The 21,035-nt window shown below is 36.3% G+C and overlaps 1 protein-coding gene across 3 annotated transcripts in view; it reads left to right on the forward strand.

Annotated features, from left to right (window-relative positions):
- Positions 1-21,035, forward strand: part of rg (A kinase anchor protein rugose) — a 941,222-nt gene that overhangs the window by 217,408 nt on the left and 702,779 nt on the right. The window contains exon 1 of one of the 3 annotated variants that reach the window (XM_074183271.1): positions 3,812-4,084. The exons of the other annotated variants lie outside the window; for them this stretch is intronic. Coding sequence (XP_074039372.1) covers positions 3,827-4,084 — 258 coding nt within the window. The 5' untranslated portion in view covers positions 3,812-3,826. Of the gene's footprint in view, positions 1-3,811; positions 4,085-21,035 lie in introns of those variants that run through there. 3 annotated transcript variants of the gene reach the window in all.

Consider the following 21,035-nt stretch of genomic DNA (forward strand, 5'->3'; position numbering starts at 1 on the left):
AAGATGATAAAGAGATGATAAAGATGGTTAAAGAGCTTCTTCAAGCTTACCACCAACTTGGATGCAACATGTCCTTAAAAATTCATTTTCTTCACTCTCATCTTAATTTCTTCCCACAAAACTGGTGAGCTGTGAGTGACGAACATGGAGAAAGATTCCATCAAGACATTGCCTTAATGGAACAGAGATATCAGGGCCGTTGGAATGAAGCAATGCTTGCAGACTACTGCTGGTCTGTGTGTAGGGATGCTCCAGAAGTGTTTTATAAAAGACAAGCTAAACGACAGCGATCTTACAATGAATCGGATGGACTTAATTGAAATTTGGTGGTACAAACTTCTATTATTTGTCAAAACACTAAGAATAATGTTTTTTTTTTATTAATTTTGTACTTAAAATATTTTAAAAAAAACATAACAATATTGTTTTATGTACTTTCACTTTTCACGTATAGTATAACTACTCTTTAAGATTAAGTACTGTGTATCTCAAAAACCAGAGCTAATAAAAATTTTTCATTTTTATTTTCGTTTTTATCACCCCAAAATTAGTAGAAATTGACTAATTTAGTGTAGGAAACATTCAAAAAATATTTTTTTGTTGTGTTGTGTTATTTAAATTTTTTTCAGCTTTTATTAATATTTCAATGTTAGTCATTCAATGAAACACAAAGTCAGTATACCCAAAAGTGCCACTGATGACGAGTTAATTACATTTGTTAAAACAATATACTCCAAAATTTACCTCTGTAAAGCCAGTGGTGACGAATTATCAAATTTTTATCTAATTAACTGAAAATGAATAGGTATAATGAGACATTGTGTAATAGTTTTATGTACCATTTCAACTCGTGAAACTACCGTGTAGTTAAACGCGTCTTGAATATTGCTCAGTAGCGTTATTAATTTTCATCAAGTGAAGGGTCAGTGAATTCATAAATAGTCATCATATATTCTGGTTGTCTCTACTGCACTATTGCAACAAACTTCATCGTCAATTAATCTCAGATAACTGCTTCAATCTCAGCCAAACTGTAATTAAACTAATTTAGGATGGCTGTCTAACAATCTCGCTCAAGGCCATGTTCCCCATAACTCAATCGTTAATTATGACGCAATATAGGTAGTCGTCATTTGGCGTGAAATCTATTTCATGCCTCGTCGAAGTTCTGTTCGACGTAAGCAAAGGTGTTTGTTTAGAAAATTTATGAATAGCTTCGTGACCATTGTTGACAAAATCCAAAACAAGCACGCCAACTTGATTGGCGCGTTGAGAGGCGTTTTGCAGTTCTAGTGCTTGGGAAAAGTTCTTGTTGAATTTTGACCTGAGTTGGTTGTAATATTGCCCACCAGTGAGTAACAGTTGGGGTGAATAGTTCGTAGGCTGATTTTATCACTCTGTATAGTTGCCTTCGGCGGCGTTACAAGAATTATAGCGGTCATAGCATTTTTCGATACCACTTTAATAGTATGATTTAAATTTAGCCTCAGTTTCGACGATTAAATTGTCAACAGTTCTGAATTTCTTTCCAGCGATCATTTCCTGAGGCCTGAGAACACGAATTGTCGCTAGGGATAAATCTGGAGAATACGCGGTTTGCGGAAGTAATTTGTAGCCCAATGCCTGCAATTTTGCCGTCGTTTTCATTTATTTGTGGCATGGTGCAATGTCTTGATGAAACAGCACTTATCTTTTCTTCTAATAGGGCCATTTTTCGCGATTTCGTCCTTCAAACCTTTGAATAACGGTGTATAGTAGTGACGTTCGAGGTTTTTCCTTTTTCAAAATTGTCGATGAATATTATACCATGCGCATCTTCAGAGTTAACCTACATAATATTAGTAATTGAAGTACTGTATCAACTTATTATCGAGGGTTGATGTAACAAAATAAACAATGTAAATTACAAACAAAATATTGATGGAGAAAAGTTGACGAAAATCTAAAGAAAAGTGTCAATGATGATGTTTCCATCTCTACCACGTATAACAGCATCACATCGTCGACCCATACTTGAAATTATGTACCTTACTACATTCTGGTTCAGGCCTTTCCAAACCTGAATCTGTCTCTCTCCCAGTTTCTGCAGGTTGTTTGTTTGGATCGGATACTCTCTCAATCGCTTACCAAGGATATTCCAGATATGTTCTATCTGCTTCAAATCCTGGCTACGTGCTGGTCAGTGCATTGTGTTGATTTCAACCTCTTCGAGGTAATTTCTGACTTTCTGTGCAACATGGAGTCTGGCGTTGTCTTGCATTAGGATGAAATTTTCGCCGACATAAGGGACAAATGTTGCTCCAAGATCTTCATTGTGTACGTTTCAACTGTAATGGACCCCATGTGTATGACCGTACGTGCGGTCAAAGAAATACCACCCCACACCATAATGGAGCCTCCACCAAAGAAAGTGGTTTGTGAAAAGTTACATTGTGCATATCGTTCCAGACGTTTGTTTGTTAGTTTCTTCATCCAATCCTGAAGAGTTTCGTTACAGCAGCTCACGTTATGACCGGAAGTATTCAATTTCTTCCTTATGATTTCAGTTATAGGAATCTCATTGTTTTTGTAACAGTTGTATATTGGTTTTTTCAATGATTTTATTAGATGAACATCTAAAGGTTTTGGTAATCCTATATCACATCGCGTCTTGCGTTCATAAAGTTTGTTTTTGACTATTTTACGTAACATTGAGAAAGGAATTCCAGTCAAATCTGATGTTGCTTGTAATAGTTTGTTTCCCTCTAAACCAACCTCTGAACAAATAACTAAATATTCTTATATACGTTGAGACATACTTGTGTTTCAATATTCGAATGCATCCGAATCTTATTCACTGGCATTGTTCACCATCGCTATTGCAATCACTACACTGAAAAAAATCTGCGTTGTTATCACACTCGTTATTACTATTAGTACTTGTCCAAGAACGCCACATTTCAAACAGATAACAAAAATTTTAAGTAATTATAATTGCACCAATATCGAATTTCAACATTCAAATCGCGATTAGTTCCTGAACTGAACATTGATGGCACTACGTTGATAACCATCTCCGCATTCCCCGATTTTTATTCGTCACCATAACATGAATTTTATGACTCTCCAGCCAATAATAAAACTCGGTTAGTAAATATTATCCAATACGAACCGCCAACTTTAAGTGAGCACAATGTCGTTTATTTTCGACTATACTCGCTTTGAACTCGTTCAGATTTGGGAAATAAATAGGTGCATTTCGTGCTTCTTTTTATATTTTTGCGAACAAAAACTAAAGCACTGAACTACAGTCGAAACATATCGCATTCACATATTCAAGGGGTCTACCAAATATAACATTACTGTAGGAGTTTTTATTAACGCCAACAAAATATTTCGAAATTACAATGTGGTGCATCAATTTATTGGAGAAGTGTATATTTCTCATTTGTAATTGGATCTTCAAATTTATAAACTGCACTATATCACTGATGTAATTTGCATGCCAACATGTTTCACTGTTCAAAATAAATATTGCAAGGGTGACATCTGGTTTTTGAGATCCACTGTCATCTTGTAACAATAATAACTCACGTTTTTAGTTTACAAATGATTTTTTTTAACCCATTCCAAAGCATATCTATCGGTGTTAGTATAACGTACGTCAACACAACTCATTTTTTCATTCAATTATTGATCAGTGGTATCATCGATATCAACAGTCGTTAAAGTTTCCTTTCCATTTTCGGCTCAGTTGCTCAGACAAAAATCAATAAATATGAAACTTTGAGGGTGTTATGAAACACCCCGATACTGTTACACCGTCAGCTTATACCGAGTGTTCGCGATGGACTCTCTGGAACGACTGATGAGCACCGCGAAACCGGTGGTCGTACGTTCGACTGCTCTGACATCGGGATCCTCGGCCCTGACCGGCGCCTCCGCCACTGGATCGTCGTTGCCGAGGCGGGCGTTGGTGCACGCCAGCCTGGCGACGTCCGCCGCTCTGGGACGCAGGGGACGGCACTTGACGGGAACTTTCTGTCTCACCGGAGATACTATGGAGGGGATAATCCAATGTTTGGTGTTCCTCAAGGCGTTTTCGGTAAGTTTGGGTGTATGATCATCGATTGAATTTACACTCCTGAAAACAATTTCAGGATCACTTCTTTATGAGCTAGTAATTTTTTTAACAGTAAAATCCTGATTACGTTTTATATTATTTCGAAACTTAATGCGAATGGCTGCCAAATCCATACTAAATTAATCAATAATTGTTGTGTTGTGTTTTGTGTGACAATTGAAGAACTACCAAAATCAAAACCCTTTTATTATTAAATAAAAAGTAAACAAAAACTCGCCTATATTTTATACAAAATGGCTCAGTATCTCACATTTCCTCCTCGGACATAAGTCACAGCTCGGATTCGTCGGGGCATGTTTCTCATGAGCCTCCCGAGGTTTTCTTGAGGCAAACGTTCCCATTCTCCTCGAAGAGCGATTTCCAACTCATCCAAAGTGGTGGGTTGGTTTCGACGGCTTCGGATGCTTCTTCCCAGTTGATCCCAGACATTTTGAATGGGTTTCAGGTCCGGACTGCAAACGTGACACGCTTGTAGGTATAGTCTATACGAGGTCAATCCGAACAGCTAAATGAAAGACTAATGTACCGGGTCTGATACATTTACTAGTCAAAACCTCCCACATAAAGATAATGATCAGACAAAAATATTACACCACCACGTCCAGTCATACAAAGAAACTTCCGACGTTCTGTAACTATTCGGTTTTTATGCCATTCAAATTGACTTCGTATATACTATACTGACCAACGATCCCTGCCGTTTGGGAGTGGGCCCCATCGTGCATAAAAATAAAATTGTGCCTTCTTGCTTCTGCTCTGTCCCGTGTCTGGACATCCAACACCTCATGAACGTACCTTTGCGCGGTCAGTGAGTGTTATTCCACCCCACACCATTATTGATTCACCTCCAAATGGGACCCCTGAAGATAAGCAGCAGGAAATAAAACGATTATTCCTTCTTCTGTATACTCTGGGCCCGACCGTTATTACCAAATAGAGTAAATTTAGACTCATCGCCAATGCCTTAGCTGCCAACCTCTGTCATTTCAAGCGAATTGCATTATTTCTCTTTTGTGCCGTGCTGTAAGCAAAACTACCTGGACTGGTCGTCTATATCTCAAAATATTCAACTGAAGTCGATTTCGCATAGTTTTGTCGAAAATTCGTGTCTCCGTTGCTCGATTTTGCTCATTTTGTAGCTCCCTGGCTGTTGAGAAACTGCGTCTGAGAGCTCCTGGGCGTAAATAATAATAATAATAATATTTTTATTATCGCATACACGGATATACATTACATATAGTGCTATCGAAAATAAACAAGATAATCACAGAAGCCATAGAAATCTATAGCTTTTCGTGATAAGGATACATTGTAATTAACTGTGTAAATACTTAATCTAACATTGAAAGATAATGAATGATGAATTAATCGATAACCTTATTAACAGGGACAGTAATTTCAGACAGAATACATAGTTATTTTCGTTTGCTCAACAAATGCTTAAGTTAAATTGCTGTTTGAAATAGTTTGATTAAATAAAATCAGAAAAGAAAGCTCTTTCGGTATTCAGAATGAATTTCTTAGCTTCTCTCTCAAACATGTGAGAACTGTTGATATTTTTGATATTTTCTGGTAATATTTGGTATAAGTGTAGTCCGAAATATGTTGCATTTCTTTGTCCTATGGTTTTGTCACACCGTGGTGCATTTAAAGAGTTTGCCTTCTTCCTAGTATTTATTGTAGGAGTGGATGATTGATTTTATTTTGATGTTTCCTTTTTTCACATTGGTGAGTATGCTCACACAAAAAAGTTGTCGAATATCACATACATTCGCTTCATTAAATAAGGCAGCAGTTGAATGAGTTTTTTTCCTATTAAATATAATCTTCAGTATCCATTTAGATTCCTAAGTTTTAGTTAATTTGCGTGAAAACTTGAATGTAAATCCGTTATTTTCATTAAAAATATTTACGCTATTTATTTTTTTTTCATCTGGCGGCACTTTATTGTTGAAATCATAAAAAAATGATATATTGTGACTGTTAGCTGTGTGAGTTTTCTAATTTTTGATTTATCATAACTTTGTTGATAATGAATATTTTTTCACGAAATTTCGGTCACACCTATTTAGATGCACTCTGAATCAATTGGCGTAGTGATTTTTCCAATAAAAAAATTGCTAATAAAAAATCCCCATTTTCGACTAAGAGAAAATATCGTAGTATGCCCTGAAACTTTAATAAATATTTCACATTTTGTCTCAAGGTAGACCTTTCATTACTTGACATTTAAAAAAATTATTAAAATCGATTTACAACTTCAAGTGTCGAGTATTTATCTACCTCCAGCTTTACTATCCTTTGTATTACTTCTCTGTCTGGTTTTTGGTTTATCTGCTGGATTATCCGTTTTAGAGTTTTTTCGTATTTTTAGAGTATCTTGCAAAATAGTCTTTTCAATATTAACGTGTATTTTTGAAGGTTGTGAATTTTCAAACGCTAGTTTCGATAAATAGTTTTGTTCAGGATTGGGCGTGTGTGGTGCACTGTTTGGTTTCTTTATCCTTCTGTTTGTTCCACTTCTTCTATTGTATACGCAGTACCGTTTATTTCCTTTGATAGATGCTCTGTTGGTGACAGTTTTTCTTGCTTTCTTCAAATATTTTCTCACAATTTCATTTTCTTCTCTTTGTGCCTCCGTTGGATTATGATCATGGAAAAAGTATATTTTCGTTCCACTAAGTTTGCTACAATACCTGTCTTCTTGGGATGAAGTGGACCTTGGCCGCCTTGGCCTCCTATTGACACTCTCTAGTTATTGGTAGCGGTTCCAAAGTCTTGAAACCACTAATTGACTTTACCTAACTTTTGCTCCACCTGAAGTTGAGAAACACCACCTTAAATCCATGTGACAGCACTAGTGACATCAATGTCATAAAGACATCGTCTGACACCTGCCATGGTAAACAGGAGACACCAAATAAAAAATAAGTAAACTGCACCTTGTGAGTTTGATTGACAACTGGTCAGTACTTTGAATCAAGTTCTTTCTATTCCTGTTTACAAAAAGATTAGATTCGTCTATACTAATCCAAAGCCACTACCAAAGGTCACATCATTATATTTATCATAAAACTTATCATTGTACACGATCATCACAAAGTACAGCAAGCGCCAAACGTAATGGCGAGCCCGCCACCATGCACATAAACCCATTTTCAATGTTAAACCCACTACAGCTCCTGCAAGACATACAACTGCTCTGTACAGAAGCGTATCATTATTTGTTCTCCAATACTGTTGGCGTTTGGCAGTGTCTGAATAATTTTTGTTGTTTCTGATAAAATGTCATCGCCTAACAAAAAACCAGTCATCAGCACGTGAATTAATTTTTGAAGTGTTCAATTGTTTTCAAAGTGTTGAATGTGAATCGGATACGTTGTCAAATGTGAAAAATAAAGCATCTCTCGCTACAGGTAACATTAAATGAATTTCAAAAATAGCTATTTCAACACAAATCTTTATTTGTATCAGGTATTCTAATTAGAACTATTGGAAGAGTGGTTGAAGAAGGGGCACAATTAGTTTCTGCAAATAGCGGAGTTGTAAAATTTTCCACCACAAGAAAGGAGCGGCCTAGAAGAGCACCAGTAACTGATGTTCCCGAGTATGAGTATTCCAATATTAGATGGATTATTCATGACTATCATAAGACGGAAGGGTTTTGTTTTACAGTAAAAAGGTTCCAACACAAAGTTAATGACGTTTTGGGAATTGTGGCTTCTGATACATCCCGTCGTAAAATTTTAAAGAAAATAAGTTTCAAATGAAGAAGTACTGAAAATAATAGAGAAAATGGACATTAGAGCATTGAGAATCGAGTATTTACAAAAAAGAAATTATTGGAATTATTGGAAAAAAAAATGTTACTATTGATTAAGTTGTCAGTCCAATCAACTCATAAAAAATGTGTTACATGGCTTCCGCTCGTTTCTAAAGTTTGTCGCTAATCACATTGCTGAAGTCGAAAAATTCGCTACTCCAGAAACTCACTTCTGTTAAGAAAAGCTGTTAAAATGACACCTTATGATAACGTCAACCTTCTTCACACTCTCATTCACACTGGGTGTTGAAAATGTATATTAAGACTCCTTTTGATGAAACACCTCATTTTGTTTTCGCTCACGAGTGTCTGACAGAAATATCCTTCCACATTACCCTTAATCCACTTCGTGGAAACATGTCCCTCCAAACACTTTATTTCACTTGTGCATATCGTTATATCGTCTGACAGGTTACTACGATTAATAAGATTGTGTATAGCGCGCATGAGAAAAAATGAGAACGCTGATGAGAGATAGTTTAACGTGACCTATTTTCTGGAAACGTGACCGCAGCTTCAAGGGTTTGCATCATCTGAGAAAAATGATGATTCTTTAACATATTTTTGATGTCGGCAACAGCGTTTTTCAAATCTTGGAAATTAAAAGTATAATTATATATTTATTGTTTGTAAGCAAGTGTGCCTATGAGCTATTGTGCACATTTCAATTAGTAATTGAAATGTGCACAATAACCCAAACGTTTTCATAAGACCATCTTTCGAAAAATTCTCAAAAGTGAAGACTATCAAATGATAAAACAAAAATAAAAATTGAAAAAAGTTTTACTGATAAAAGTTGAACATGGAACGTTATGAACATTAATATAAAGGTTATTCACTTATCAGAATTTCTTAAAAAAAGTATAGCTCCAAGCAGAATGTTTTTGTAAACATTATTGTCGAAATTTAATCAAATATCTTACATAGATGCCTACCGTTCAACAATCGTGAATCAAGAGAATATCTGATTACTAACTGACAGTCTGAAACCTAAGTGAGATATGTCAACTTTTAGAACAAAGAGGGCCGAATTCGCCATCATCAACGGTTTTGAAATTTTACATCATCTCTCCACTAATAACCTCAAATTGGACCTGTTAGAGGACCTGAAGAATTCGAGAGAAACAACTGACAACAAAAACTGTGTTAATACTCAGATACATCCTAACCAAAGCATACTAAATCCAATCTTTAAATCATTGTGAAATAAAAACAAGCAAATGACTCCTCGTCCGCCCTGCGTAGCTCTTTGAATTTCATTCCTACTTCTTCGTTTATTTTGAATTTGGCGCTCTTTTTCTAAAAGTTGATATTTCCCCTCTTGTTTCAGACTGTCAGTTGGTAGTCAGACATCGTCTTGCTTGTTTCTTGAACGGTGATCATCTATATAAGATATTACATATGTTTATTACTTTCCATGCCTTACTTTTATCAGTGAAACTTCTTTCAATTTTCATTTTTATTCTTAGTTTCTCATGTATTAATATTTACTTTTCAGAATTCCCCTGATGATGGAAACGTTTGGGAATAGATAATTATCAATTAAAGTCAGGCACTATAGACAAAACAACCGCTATAAATATCAACAATTCGCAATTACTTCCAATACCTTACGTTGATGTCGAGGCTAAGGACAACGTCTACCACGCTGACGACCCGGGTTAGATTCCCATTCCTATACACTTTTTTCAATCAGAAGCACGTAACTGGTACGTGGAAAGACAGCCTGAGCGGTGAGGCAGAGTACTAAGAGGTCCGAAGGGCGGAGTCCTAAGGAGGCCCAAGCTATTGTCTTTCCGATACTCACTCCATCCTGCATCGATTACGTCACACGTTTCTTTCCCCCACTCCCGTTTGACCTGAAAAATTGCAAAAAGTTCAGTTCCATTTTGGGCTCGTACTCGCCTTGTTAATCTACAGTAGAGGAGCAAGGTGGGTACGAGCCCACTTCGAAGTCGTGCGTCGTTGGTGTTTCAGAGAGAGACTTTAGTGAGTGGAAGAGAGAAACGTGTGACGTAATCCATGCAGAGAGGGATGAAATGAGTATCGGAGAGATTCAAAAAGCATGGGTTCCTTTGGGACTCTGCTTCACCGCTCAGGCCTTCATCCCTGACCTCCCATGATGCGCACCAGTCACGTGGTCCTATTTAAAATAAGTTTATCGGTATGAGAATCGAACCGAAGACGTCGGCGTGGTAGGCTTTGTTCTTAGCCTCGACACCAACGTGCAATATTGAAAGTAATTTCGAGTTGTCGATATTTATAGCGGTTGTATTGTCGGGACCAAAATTGACTTGACTATACTTGACCATATACAGGGTGTCCCTGGACTTCCTCTTTTCCTCTTGGGAATGTATAGATGGGGTCAAAATATCACCAGTACTTCATATAATTTTTTTTCCTAAAAGTCTTCGTAACCAAGTTACGGGCCCTCGAAGTTACAAAATGAAAAATGTTTTTCTTTGATAACTTTTCAAGTGAATATTCAAAATCATCCAAATTTTGGTAATTGACTAAACAAATGAATTCCGTCGATGAGCTTTCATGCAGGAGTCAGTTGTTTTGCTACAAAGTCAGGAACGGACTACCCCCGATGGTCCACACCCCAAAACTTTGAAATGACAGATATTTTTCAATATTTTTCAACAAAATAAGGTTACTTGGACAATTTTATAAATAAAAGTACTCGTGTGGAAAGTCGATCGGAGCAACGAGTCTTGATAAAAATGTAGTTCTACTCGACGACATCAAACCCGCTCGTCCACCATTATTTGAAATGAATAATTATCAAAGCAGAAATAATAATGATAACGTTAATTCAACAACATTTATAACAGGAATAATACAAAGTATGCTAAAATGAAGTCGTAAACCAAAAGTACAGTACCTATATGGGAGTTTAAGTCACAATTGTGATAGCAGATATTTTTTCAAAAGAAATATCAAGTTCTGTAGATTCGTGGTGTTTTTAAACTAACAAGCTACTCTACTATGAAATATCGAATTCATTCCATATTTTGTATGTACATAATACGTGTGGAATAATCACGTTTCGTGTTGATCAGTTATCTGAATCTCATGAAACTCAACATTCGAATGTTTCAAATTCTTCTTCACAGCTAAACTATTGAGGAGTTTCACTGATAATTATAATTTTATGGGAGAAATTCTTTAACACGAATCTAAATTTAGCTGAAAAAACGCACATCGGAAAAAAATATTTACTATACTAATAAAAAGCAAACGAATGAACTACAAAAACGGCTGCACATGATCAGGTGAAAAATATCCAGGGAATAATTATGTTCCATTTCTTTCACAGATGTTGACAAAAAAACCTTTTAGTAAGTTTTGATAAAAAATGAGAAACTGGAATGCGATTTTGTTTTGTTGAGTGGTGCGTTGTCATATGACTATCATTGTATTGTCAATATTCTATAGGATATTTTGAATTTTTTTGATATGGCCGAACAGTTTACATTCAATGAATATGCAGATATGCATGTATTTTATGGACGAGCATTTTGTAATGCTGCAGAAGCTCGTCGTCTGTATCCCGAGCATTTTCCCAATCGAATGGTACCGTCAAGAGAAACATTCGAGCGTGTCGATCGCAGCTTGAGGGAGACAGGTATGTAATAATTGATAATTAATTTGAGCACGTTGTTTTATTTCGATATTATTGTAGGTACAGTTTTGCCAAAACGAGGTGGTGAGGGCGCTCCTAGGACTGTACGTACCGTTGTATTGGAGGAAAATATTTTGGAAGCCGTCGCTGATGATCCTTCAATGAGCATCAGAAATCTATCAGAACAGTTCCATACATCCAAGTCCACTATTCATAGAATAATTAGGGAACAACTGCTCCACCCATTTCACATCCAGAAGGTACATGCCATGACACCTCAAGATTTTCCAGCACGACTGGAATATGCCAATTGGTTCATGGATAGGCAAAGAGAGGATATGACTTTTATTAATCGAGTTTTTTTCACTGATGAAGCAGGTTTCAGTAGAGATGGAGTTATCAACTCTCATAATCTCCATATATGGGCCGATGAAAATCCCCATGAGATATTGCAAACCAAACACCAACGGAAATTCAACGTGAATGTTTGGGCTGGTATCATAGGAAACCATCTTATAGGACCATTCGTTCTACAGGACCGATTGAATGGAGAACGTTATTTGGAGTTCATTCAGAACGATTTGAATGGACTTTTGGAACATGTTCCATTGCAAACCCGAAGAGATATGTGGTTTATGCATGATGGCGCTCCTCCTCATTTTAGTTTGATTGTGCGTGACCATCTGAACCATATTTTCCACAATAGATGGATTGGTAGAGGTGGGCCATATTCATGGCCATCGCGGTCTCCGCATTCAAATCCATTGGATTTCTTTCTGTGGGGGCATCTAAAAAGCCTTGTTTACGCTACACCTATTCACACAAGAGATGCATTGTTGAATAGAATAACATTACATTGTGAAGCCATACGAAACGAGCCTGGAATGCTATTTCAAGTACAGAGAGGGTGTCTTCGCAGACTAAGAAAATGTATAGAGAGAGAAGGTGGTCATATCGAGCAGTTTCTGTAGCGGATTTTTCATTTCTGTTTGCTCTTGAGGCTCTTGAGTTTCGTTAGTTAAACGTGTTTGCAATATAAAAATTCGTTATGAACATTTTACCTATCATTTCCATTTTCCTTAAAAACTAATATTTTCGAATAATGGTAGACATCTCAGGATAAATGTTGTTGAATTAACGTTATCATTATTATTTCTGCTTTGATAATTATTCATTTCAAATAATGGTGGACGAGCGGGTTTGATGTCGTCGAGTAGAACTACATTTTTGTCAAGACTCATTGCTCCGATCGACTTTCCACACGAGTACTTTTATTCATAAAATTGTCCAAGTAACCTTATTTTGTTGAAAAATATTGAAAAATATCTGTCATTTCAAAGTTTTGGGGTGTGGACCATCCGGGGTAGTCCGTTCCTGACTTTGTAGCAAAACAACTGACTCCTGCATGAAAGCTCATCGACGGAATTCATTTGTTCAGTCAATTACCAAAATTTGGATGATTTTGAATATTCACTTGAAAAGTTATCAAAGAAAAACATTTTTCATTTTGTAACTTCGAGGGCCCGTAACTTGGTTACGAAGGATTTTAGGAAAAAAAGTTATATGAAGTACTGGTGATATTTTGACCCCATCTATACATTCCCGAGAGGAAAAGAGGAAGTCCAGGGACACCCTGTATATAGCTACAAACATTTATGATTATAACCTAATCTTTGTTCATTGATACAATGCCTCTTTGTTATATGTGAATTGATATAAATATGATGACGCTACTCGTGCGAAACCGTGGCGATCGCTAGTTGATAGAAATGCACGCGTATGATGAATGGTTTGAAACGCAGGCAACTTTGTGCTTTCGATGATTTGAATCATTCGGCATTTAATCTTATTTTGGTACAGCATCATTTTGTATGAACACTCTGTCGTATATTGAAACACGTGTGCCGGTTTTGAAACCTGTTCATTGAAAATCTCACGATGAAGTGAATACGTTATGAATTGTCAACAAGTATCAGCCAAAACTGTCACACATATCATCACTTTCATCAAATTCAAATCATATTTTTGAATCTTTCGACTTGTCGAAAAACCCGTTACGTAAAAAGTGGGTAGTGCTAAAACCAAAAATACAAGAGATATTTTCAGTTTTAATTATATTGAACAGGGAAGTCGCATAATAGAGATTCAATTGAAATAATTTGAAACGTTCCTAACTTTCGTAAATACGATCGGTTGAATAAAACAAATTGAATTTTAATTCGAAATGAGATTCAATTCGAATAATCAATTCGGTATTGGAAAGTCTTCGTAGAGAAAGTAGGCATTCGAAACAGAAATTATAATCAATGAAACCGTTAGAAGAGGCGAAACGACTAGGCAATTTTCCGTTTCAATTAACTACATTTTCCGTCTACACTATACACAGGGACTTGCTAATATCGTCAAATATGGAAAAATAATTGTTCCAATTCAGTTCGAATTTCAATTATTTCAAATCAATGATTCGAATAATAAATTTGAAAATTACTAAATAATAATATGATTAAACGGTCACAGTTTAATATGTTCATTCCTGAATATGTTCATTCCTTCGCATATCGCATTACTCGAAACTTTAGTATTCCCTTCGATTCCCAAGTTTGTTCGTCACAGAACCAGGTTTTCAGTTTTATTTCGGATCATTGCAATAATTTCAAATCATCGTTGATAATTCTTTCATTCGTCAATGATTTTGTTTTGTATGCCCTTTGTTTTATATACCATTCAGTTTCATTCATTTTCTAATAAACCTATTAAAATTCACTGCACCACCTTTATTCTCCAACACCATAGAAAACAAAATTTAGAACATAAGTTTTTTTCTGCCAACCTGAATAGTAATATTGGTTAATAATAAATCCTTCAGAGGTCGTGACAATATCAATGACATCAACGTAAATAATGTATGTTGTCCTTTTCAGAATTTCTTATTCTTCTTCCATTTGCAGGAAAAATTCCTGGAAAATCAAATCACAACGTTGAAGAGAGAGTCTTCATTATTCAAGTTCTCCATAAAATATAGTCAGTGATAATAATTACAGAATTTTCTCAATAAATTTTATTCAAAACACATTTTGCTACACGGTAGCCCCATTAGTTCTCTCTGTATCTGTAGAGTAGGGAGGGTGAGAGTAGGCCCACAGCACTTAGCCCATGTGTGACCCATTGTACATATGCTCCCGAGGAGTTATCCTCATAGATAATTGTCCATCCTGTCCTTTCTATGAAGGTGGACAAGTGACTGGGAAACATCTCCTTTATATCGGCAGGCCAAGACTCGCCGAACACACACTCACTTATTGACGATAACTCCGGACACTCGCATAGAACATGCCTGACAGTTTCATCTTCCTGTTCACACATCCTGCATAGAGGTGTGTCCACTATTTCCATATTATGGAGATGTTTCCTTAGTTGACAGTGGCCAGTCAGAAATCCTACTGTTGAGCGTAGATTTTTCCTGGACATTGCCAGATATTACTTCGGCGCCAGCTTGAGCATGGGCGTGACGTTTGGCTAGTTCCGCAATTGCCAAAGTAATCAATGTAATCAGTTAGTTTTGAAAATGGTATAATAGCCGAAACCGGTCAACAATAAAGAAATATAGTGGAAAATAGACAAAAGTGTGTTTTTGTAGTGTATCCTCAGTGAACATGAATTCCCACAAAATAAATAAGTCGTCAATCGAAGAAGCCACTTAGAATTAGTGATCTGGAGTATACTCCACATCCTTAGCCTTCTTTGGTGTTTGAGCCATCTGTATGTATGCGTATTGCATTTGTAGCATCTGACTCTGTGTTGTTTTATTTGTATTTTGTAGGGTTTATCAAACACAATCCTGGGCTCAAGTGTATGACTGGCCGCCTGCAGCAGAGGTTGCGCAGTAAGCGCTTCTCGCCATAGGCGCAACCTCAATTGACCCGTTTCTACTTCGAGGTTTACACCAGCCGTGCGCACCATAACATGGCCATTAACGCAGCCTCTTTAACATACAGGTCCAGAGGGGTAACACCAGTAATTAATTCCATTGCCGCGGTTGGTGTTGTTCTCATAGCTCCTGTGATGTTTAGTTAAACAAGTAAATCGCTGTATTTGATATAATTTTTGGATGGCTGCTGCTTGTAGAACTTTCAGTCCCCATGCAATGGCTCCGTACGATAACATAGGTCTTATTATTGCAGGGTAGATCCAGGTGACCACACGGGGTAACCTCATTAGTTACTCGTGCATCAAACTATTCTACAATGTCTTCAATATAACAGTTTCAAACCACCGCGTCGACTTAGCCAACCATTCAACCATTTTACACAAAACAATAATCAAGTGTACATATAAACCTCTCTTTCGAATCAATCCATCTATTGGTGAAAACCGTATTAAAATCCATTCGGTAGATTTTGAGGTCATTGCCTTCAGACAGACAGGCAGAAGTGCCGGAATTTTTTAATAACAATACTATATTATAACTATACTATATTGTCAATATTTCTATACGTGTTTCCCATTTTTCCCTTCCAGTAAGTTCTCACGAAATGCCCTTTGGCTGATTGTTATTTTCAGTTCGACGTCTATTTCGATCTATTTTCAATCATGTCGGAGTCTTGAACTCCGACCCGTATATGCCCACGAGGTAAAACGTACATCTTCGAGTTTGCTCGAGTGTGATATTAAAAATGTCCAAATATGACAGAAGGAAAAAAATCTCTCGATAGTATTGGAGCGAAATTGCGATTCGATATCGGGCGGAATAGGATTGTAATGTTTTGATGCCGCTGGCAGTTCGATGTGGGAGAAATTTTTCATCTTTTGTTTCGATTACTTTTATTAATTTCTCCTTTCACTTAGGTATTTTCGGTTTTCGTAGAAATAGCGATGTGTAAGTGAAGTATCATGAAGTATCTATTATTTGATCATGATTATTTTTCTTAACGCATAAAAGTGATAAAAAATGTTGAAGTCTATGTATGTGCGCAGCTTTTACAAAGTATTGCAGAGATAAATGTAATAGGTTTGTAACCGGGCGGTTCGATGTGGGTGCTTTGTTCACTCAGTCGATTTTCACTTCCTATCGTCCAACCCGTGTTAGGAATCACACGTTAAAAGGTAAGACCTCGTTAGTCCTCAGCTCGCACAACAACATAAACAACACATTTGAAACGAACAATTATATTTGGAGAGGTTACTATAATTATGGCAAGTTTGCGTTGCGTAATTTTGCGTTGTTGGGTTAGTGTTATCGACCCTTTTCCAGGAATTAATCTCACGAAAACTCACACCGCTAACAGTCACAATATATCATTTTATTATGATTTCAACAATAAAGTGCCGCCAGATGAAAAAAAAAAAGCGTAAATATTTTTAATGAAAATAACGGAATTACATTCACACAATTCAACTAACAATGAAGCAAAAGATTTTAATAAACGTAACTAATGACTAATTATTGAAATGTTTCGATTCAGTGCAACAATTGATTCTAACTCATATTCTAGTAGCCTCTACTAATCCACCACGTATTTCGATACATGTGTCGTAGCGCTTACGAATGTTTCTGATTACGTTCTTTAGTTCTTGAGGGCTAATATCTGCACATACCCGTCGAATTCTTGCACAAAGTTCATTTCTATCTCTTGAGCGGTTTTTGTAAACCTTTTATGTGAGAAGTCCCCAGAGAAAAAAGTCCAAAACTGTGAGGTCTGGAGATCTGGGTAGCCACTCTATAAACGGACTACCACGGCCTATCCATCGGTTTTGAAAATGTTCGTTAAGCCATTGCCTCACAGCTCTGGCATAATGAACTGAACACCCATCTAACTGAACAATTAAATTTGATCGTTCATTGATTGGCAGCTCGTGAATAGCATCCCAAAACTCTGTGTTTAAAAATTCTAGAAACCTCTGCGCATTAATGTTTTCCTCAAAAAAGAAAGGACCAATAATTCGTTTGTTCAATATCCCACACCAGACGTTGATTTTTTGGGAATACTGGCTTTTACAGTTCATTACCCAGTTAGGATTATCCGCTGCCCAATAGCGACAATTCTGTGATGACACTACTCCATTTGTAGTGAAAGTGGCTTCGTCGGTATATAAAATATTTTTTAGGAAATTTCTATTGTTTTAATATTCCTCTTGGGCCCATAAACAATATTCCAGGCGTCTTGCTTCGTCGCCTTCTTGAAGTGTGTGTGAAAATTTTGCCTTGAAAGGTTTAATATTCTTCGCCTTGAGACATCTCCGAATAGTTTCTCGTGGAATATTCAAATCTAAAGTGGAATTCCTTATACTGGCATTAGGATTATTTCCGAAATAATCTAAAATGATTTGATCATTCCTGTCATTCCTGTTTCGTCTTTGTGCAGGATTACTTTTTAACATCATTTTTGATACTGCACCTGTTTCATTGAATATTTTATTTATTTTATTTACCGTACCGCAGCTAATACGAGGACGATCTGGATGTCTCTCATTAAATACTCTACAAACTCTAGCACTTCTAACGTCATCTCCCGAAAGGCGTACAATTTCAATTTTCTCTCTTACGCTCAATCTTGCAGCTATGACACAAAATAATTCGAAGAACTGTAAGGTGAATATAACAATATTCACAATAGTACACTTAAATCTTTCACAAGTGTCAAACTGTAATATCATTTCCATGGCAACTGAGATTTAAATTGAAATATTAGGTCTTAGTTTTAGTTAATTTGTGTGAAAACTTGAATGTAATTCCGTTATTTATCAAAAATATTTACGCTATTTGTTTTTTTTTCATCTGGCGGCACTTTATTGTTGAAATCATAAAAAAATATTCTCATGGCTATATCTGTTGATATAGGGTGTTTTTTGTAACTGTTAGCTGTGTGAGTTTTCGAATTTTTGAGTTGTCATAACTTTGTTAATAATGAATATTTTTTCATGAAATTTTGGTCACACCTGTTTAGAGGCACTCTGAATCCAGTAGCGTAGTGATTTTTTCAATAAAAAAATCGCTAATAAAAAATCCCGATTTTCGACTAAGAAAAAATATCGTAGTATGCCCTGAAACTTTAATAAACATTTCAAATGTTGTCCTTAGGTAGACCTTTCAGTACTTGACTTTAAAAAAAAGTATCAAAATCGGTTCACAACATTAAATTTTAGGGGGGTGTTTCCATTAAAAATGGGTCACATTGTATATATCTTGTGTACTAAGTTCTGTCTATCGAAACTTGGCAATTCCATAATTTTCAAATTTTCCTTCAAACGTACACTATCGTACATTATTAATTCCATATAAAATCCATCGATCCTTTTCAACCCTTGATATAATTACGATTTTTGAATTTGCTTTCTGAGTATGATTCATTTACTATATCTATTTATTTAGGCATACTACTCATGTCTAATTTAAAGGAAAATTTCATTCATTATAGCAGTTAGATAGAAAGTACATGGATACGAATAAAAATTATTTGGCATCATGTGCCAACTGCTGAATAAAATTCATGTAGGTTATTCCAAGTTATCAGTAACACTTCTCATCATTAATTCTTCTATGAAATTTGAAGAAAAAATACTCTCTGTGGATAACTTTCCGAGAATGGGTACAGAAGTCATTATAGTTCACTCACTCACGAGTAGTTATCCTGTATTCACAAGCACTCTGTATTCACAATTTCCAATGCCAACATTTCGGTGATTATTGTAGCTTCCTTTAAGGCTGCAATTAAGATAATATTTTGAATATAAAAACATCACTGAAGTTGAAATACTCAAATAAAAAAACCCGGTGAAATTCAATTCTGATCAGCAACCCCAGCCTAACTTCAACGGGGTGTAATGATGTCAAATAAATTGTGGTCAGATTTTTTATGAAAATCTTGAAAGATTTTATTTTCGGTAGAATATTTTACTGCATTATATGACGTATAGCTTCCTAATGAAATTTTCGAAATATATTTTGTCGCCTGTAAAAATTTGAGGCAAATTTTTGGAAATTCCATAGGACATCGTTACTCGAAGATAGGCACCCTTTATATGTAATAATCATTCAAAAGACTAGTAATTCGAAAATAAAAATAGTCATGTCGCAGATTTGTTTATTAATATTTTTCATTTTTACCACTACGTCTGATTTTTAGTTTATTCAGAGCAGTCTAATCAGATATATTTTATGTATTTCATTAATGAATGAGCAATTTCTCCAAAAAGATAAATGTTAACTTTGTTGGGGGTTACAATGGACACCAATATGTCTGGACACAATCATATCGCTTGAATTGTAAATCCTGCTTATCTAAAGCTTGAAAGCTTGAAACATTATTCTGAACCAGAAAACTGTATATACCTCAGAAACTTTTGATGCTTTATAAAGCTCATATCAGACCTTCTTTGGCATATTGTTTTCATGTATGGAGCTCCGCCCCCAAACATACCCTGAAGCTGCTGGATTACATCCAGAAACGAGCTATCCACCTGATTGGAGACGTGAACATCACTTGCATCCTTGATAGCCTGGAACATCAAAGAATGATTGGAGATTTGTCTCTCATCTATAGATACTTTAACTGAAAGTGTTCAAGTGACTTGGCACATAGTTCATTAAAAAAATATATCATGACGCTATAACCGTAGCTGTTTCGTAGTGTATATCATACTGAAACGAACGAAAAAGCTACTGTAATAGCCAAGCATGTTGTGATATACTTTTGAAAATAAAGATGGAGAAGATCAAATCGTAAAGTGTAGTTTATGTAACGGCCGAATCACTCATAGCATTAACATTATAGTTTTACCGGAATGGTCGCACCGATTGAGCTCTTTCCCCAAAGCACCAATGCTACGGAGGACACGACATCCTGGTTAAGGAATGGATATGTCGATTCGGTGTCCCATTGGAGCTGCATTCGGACCAGTGCAGAAAGTTCGAGTCCAAGCTATTCCAGGAAATCTGTTTAAAAATCTGTTTAAAATATGTTTTTCCGTTAACCAGCTGTCGCACCCCTACGAACGACAACCCTCAGAAGTCGAAACTTGTGCGAGCTAAGGATTAACGAGGTCTTACCTTTTAACGTGTGATTCCTAACACGGGTTGGTCGATAGCAAGTGAAGATCGATCGTTCAGACTAGGGCTTGAACCACCGACCAACACGGCAGTCAATTCGAGTGAGTGAACAAAGCACCCACGCCGAACCGCTTGGCTACCGACCGACCATGTAAAGTATTGAACTTTCGAAAGACGAGAACCACAGCCTGACATCCACAGTCCGATGGAATGAAGGAACGAATGAAAAAGACTATAAACGGCCACTTGTCCAAAGTGGCCGTCCAAGGAGACTGGGACCAGTACCTCTGTTGTTTGATTATTACCCAAACAATAACGTACTTCAGATTTTCTGACTGCATTTCAAATGACAGTGACTTTCACGTCGAACTCTTAGACAATCGTTTGGTGGCATTCTTTGAAGGACCACTAAATG

The sequence above is a fragment of the Leptinotarsa decemlineata genome, unplaced genomic scaffold (genome assembly GCF_025532065.1).
Source record: "Leptinotarsa decemlineata unplaced genomic scaffold, Ldec_3_MD MMD2_tig00026336_RagTag_RagTag, whole genome shotgun sequence".
In the NCBI taxonomy this organism is placed as follows: Eukaryota; Metazoa; Arthropoda; class Insecta; order Coleoptera; family Chrysomelidae; genus Leptinotarsa; species Leptinotarsa decemlineata.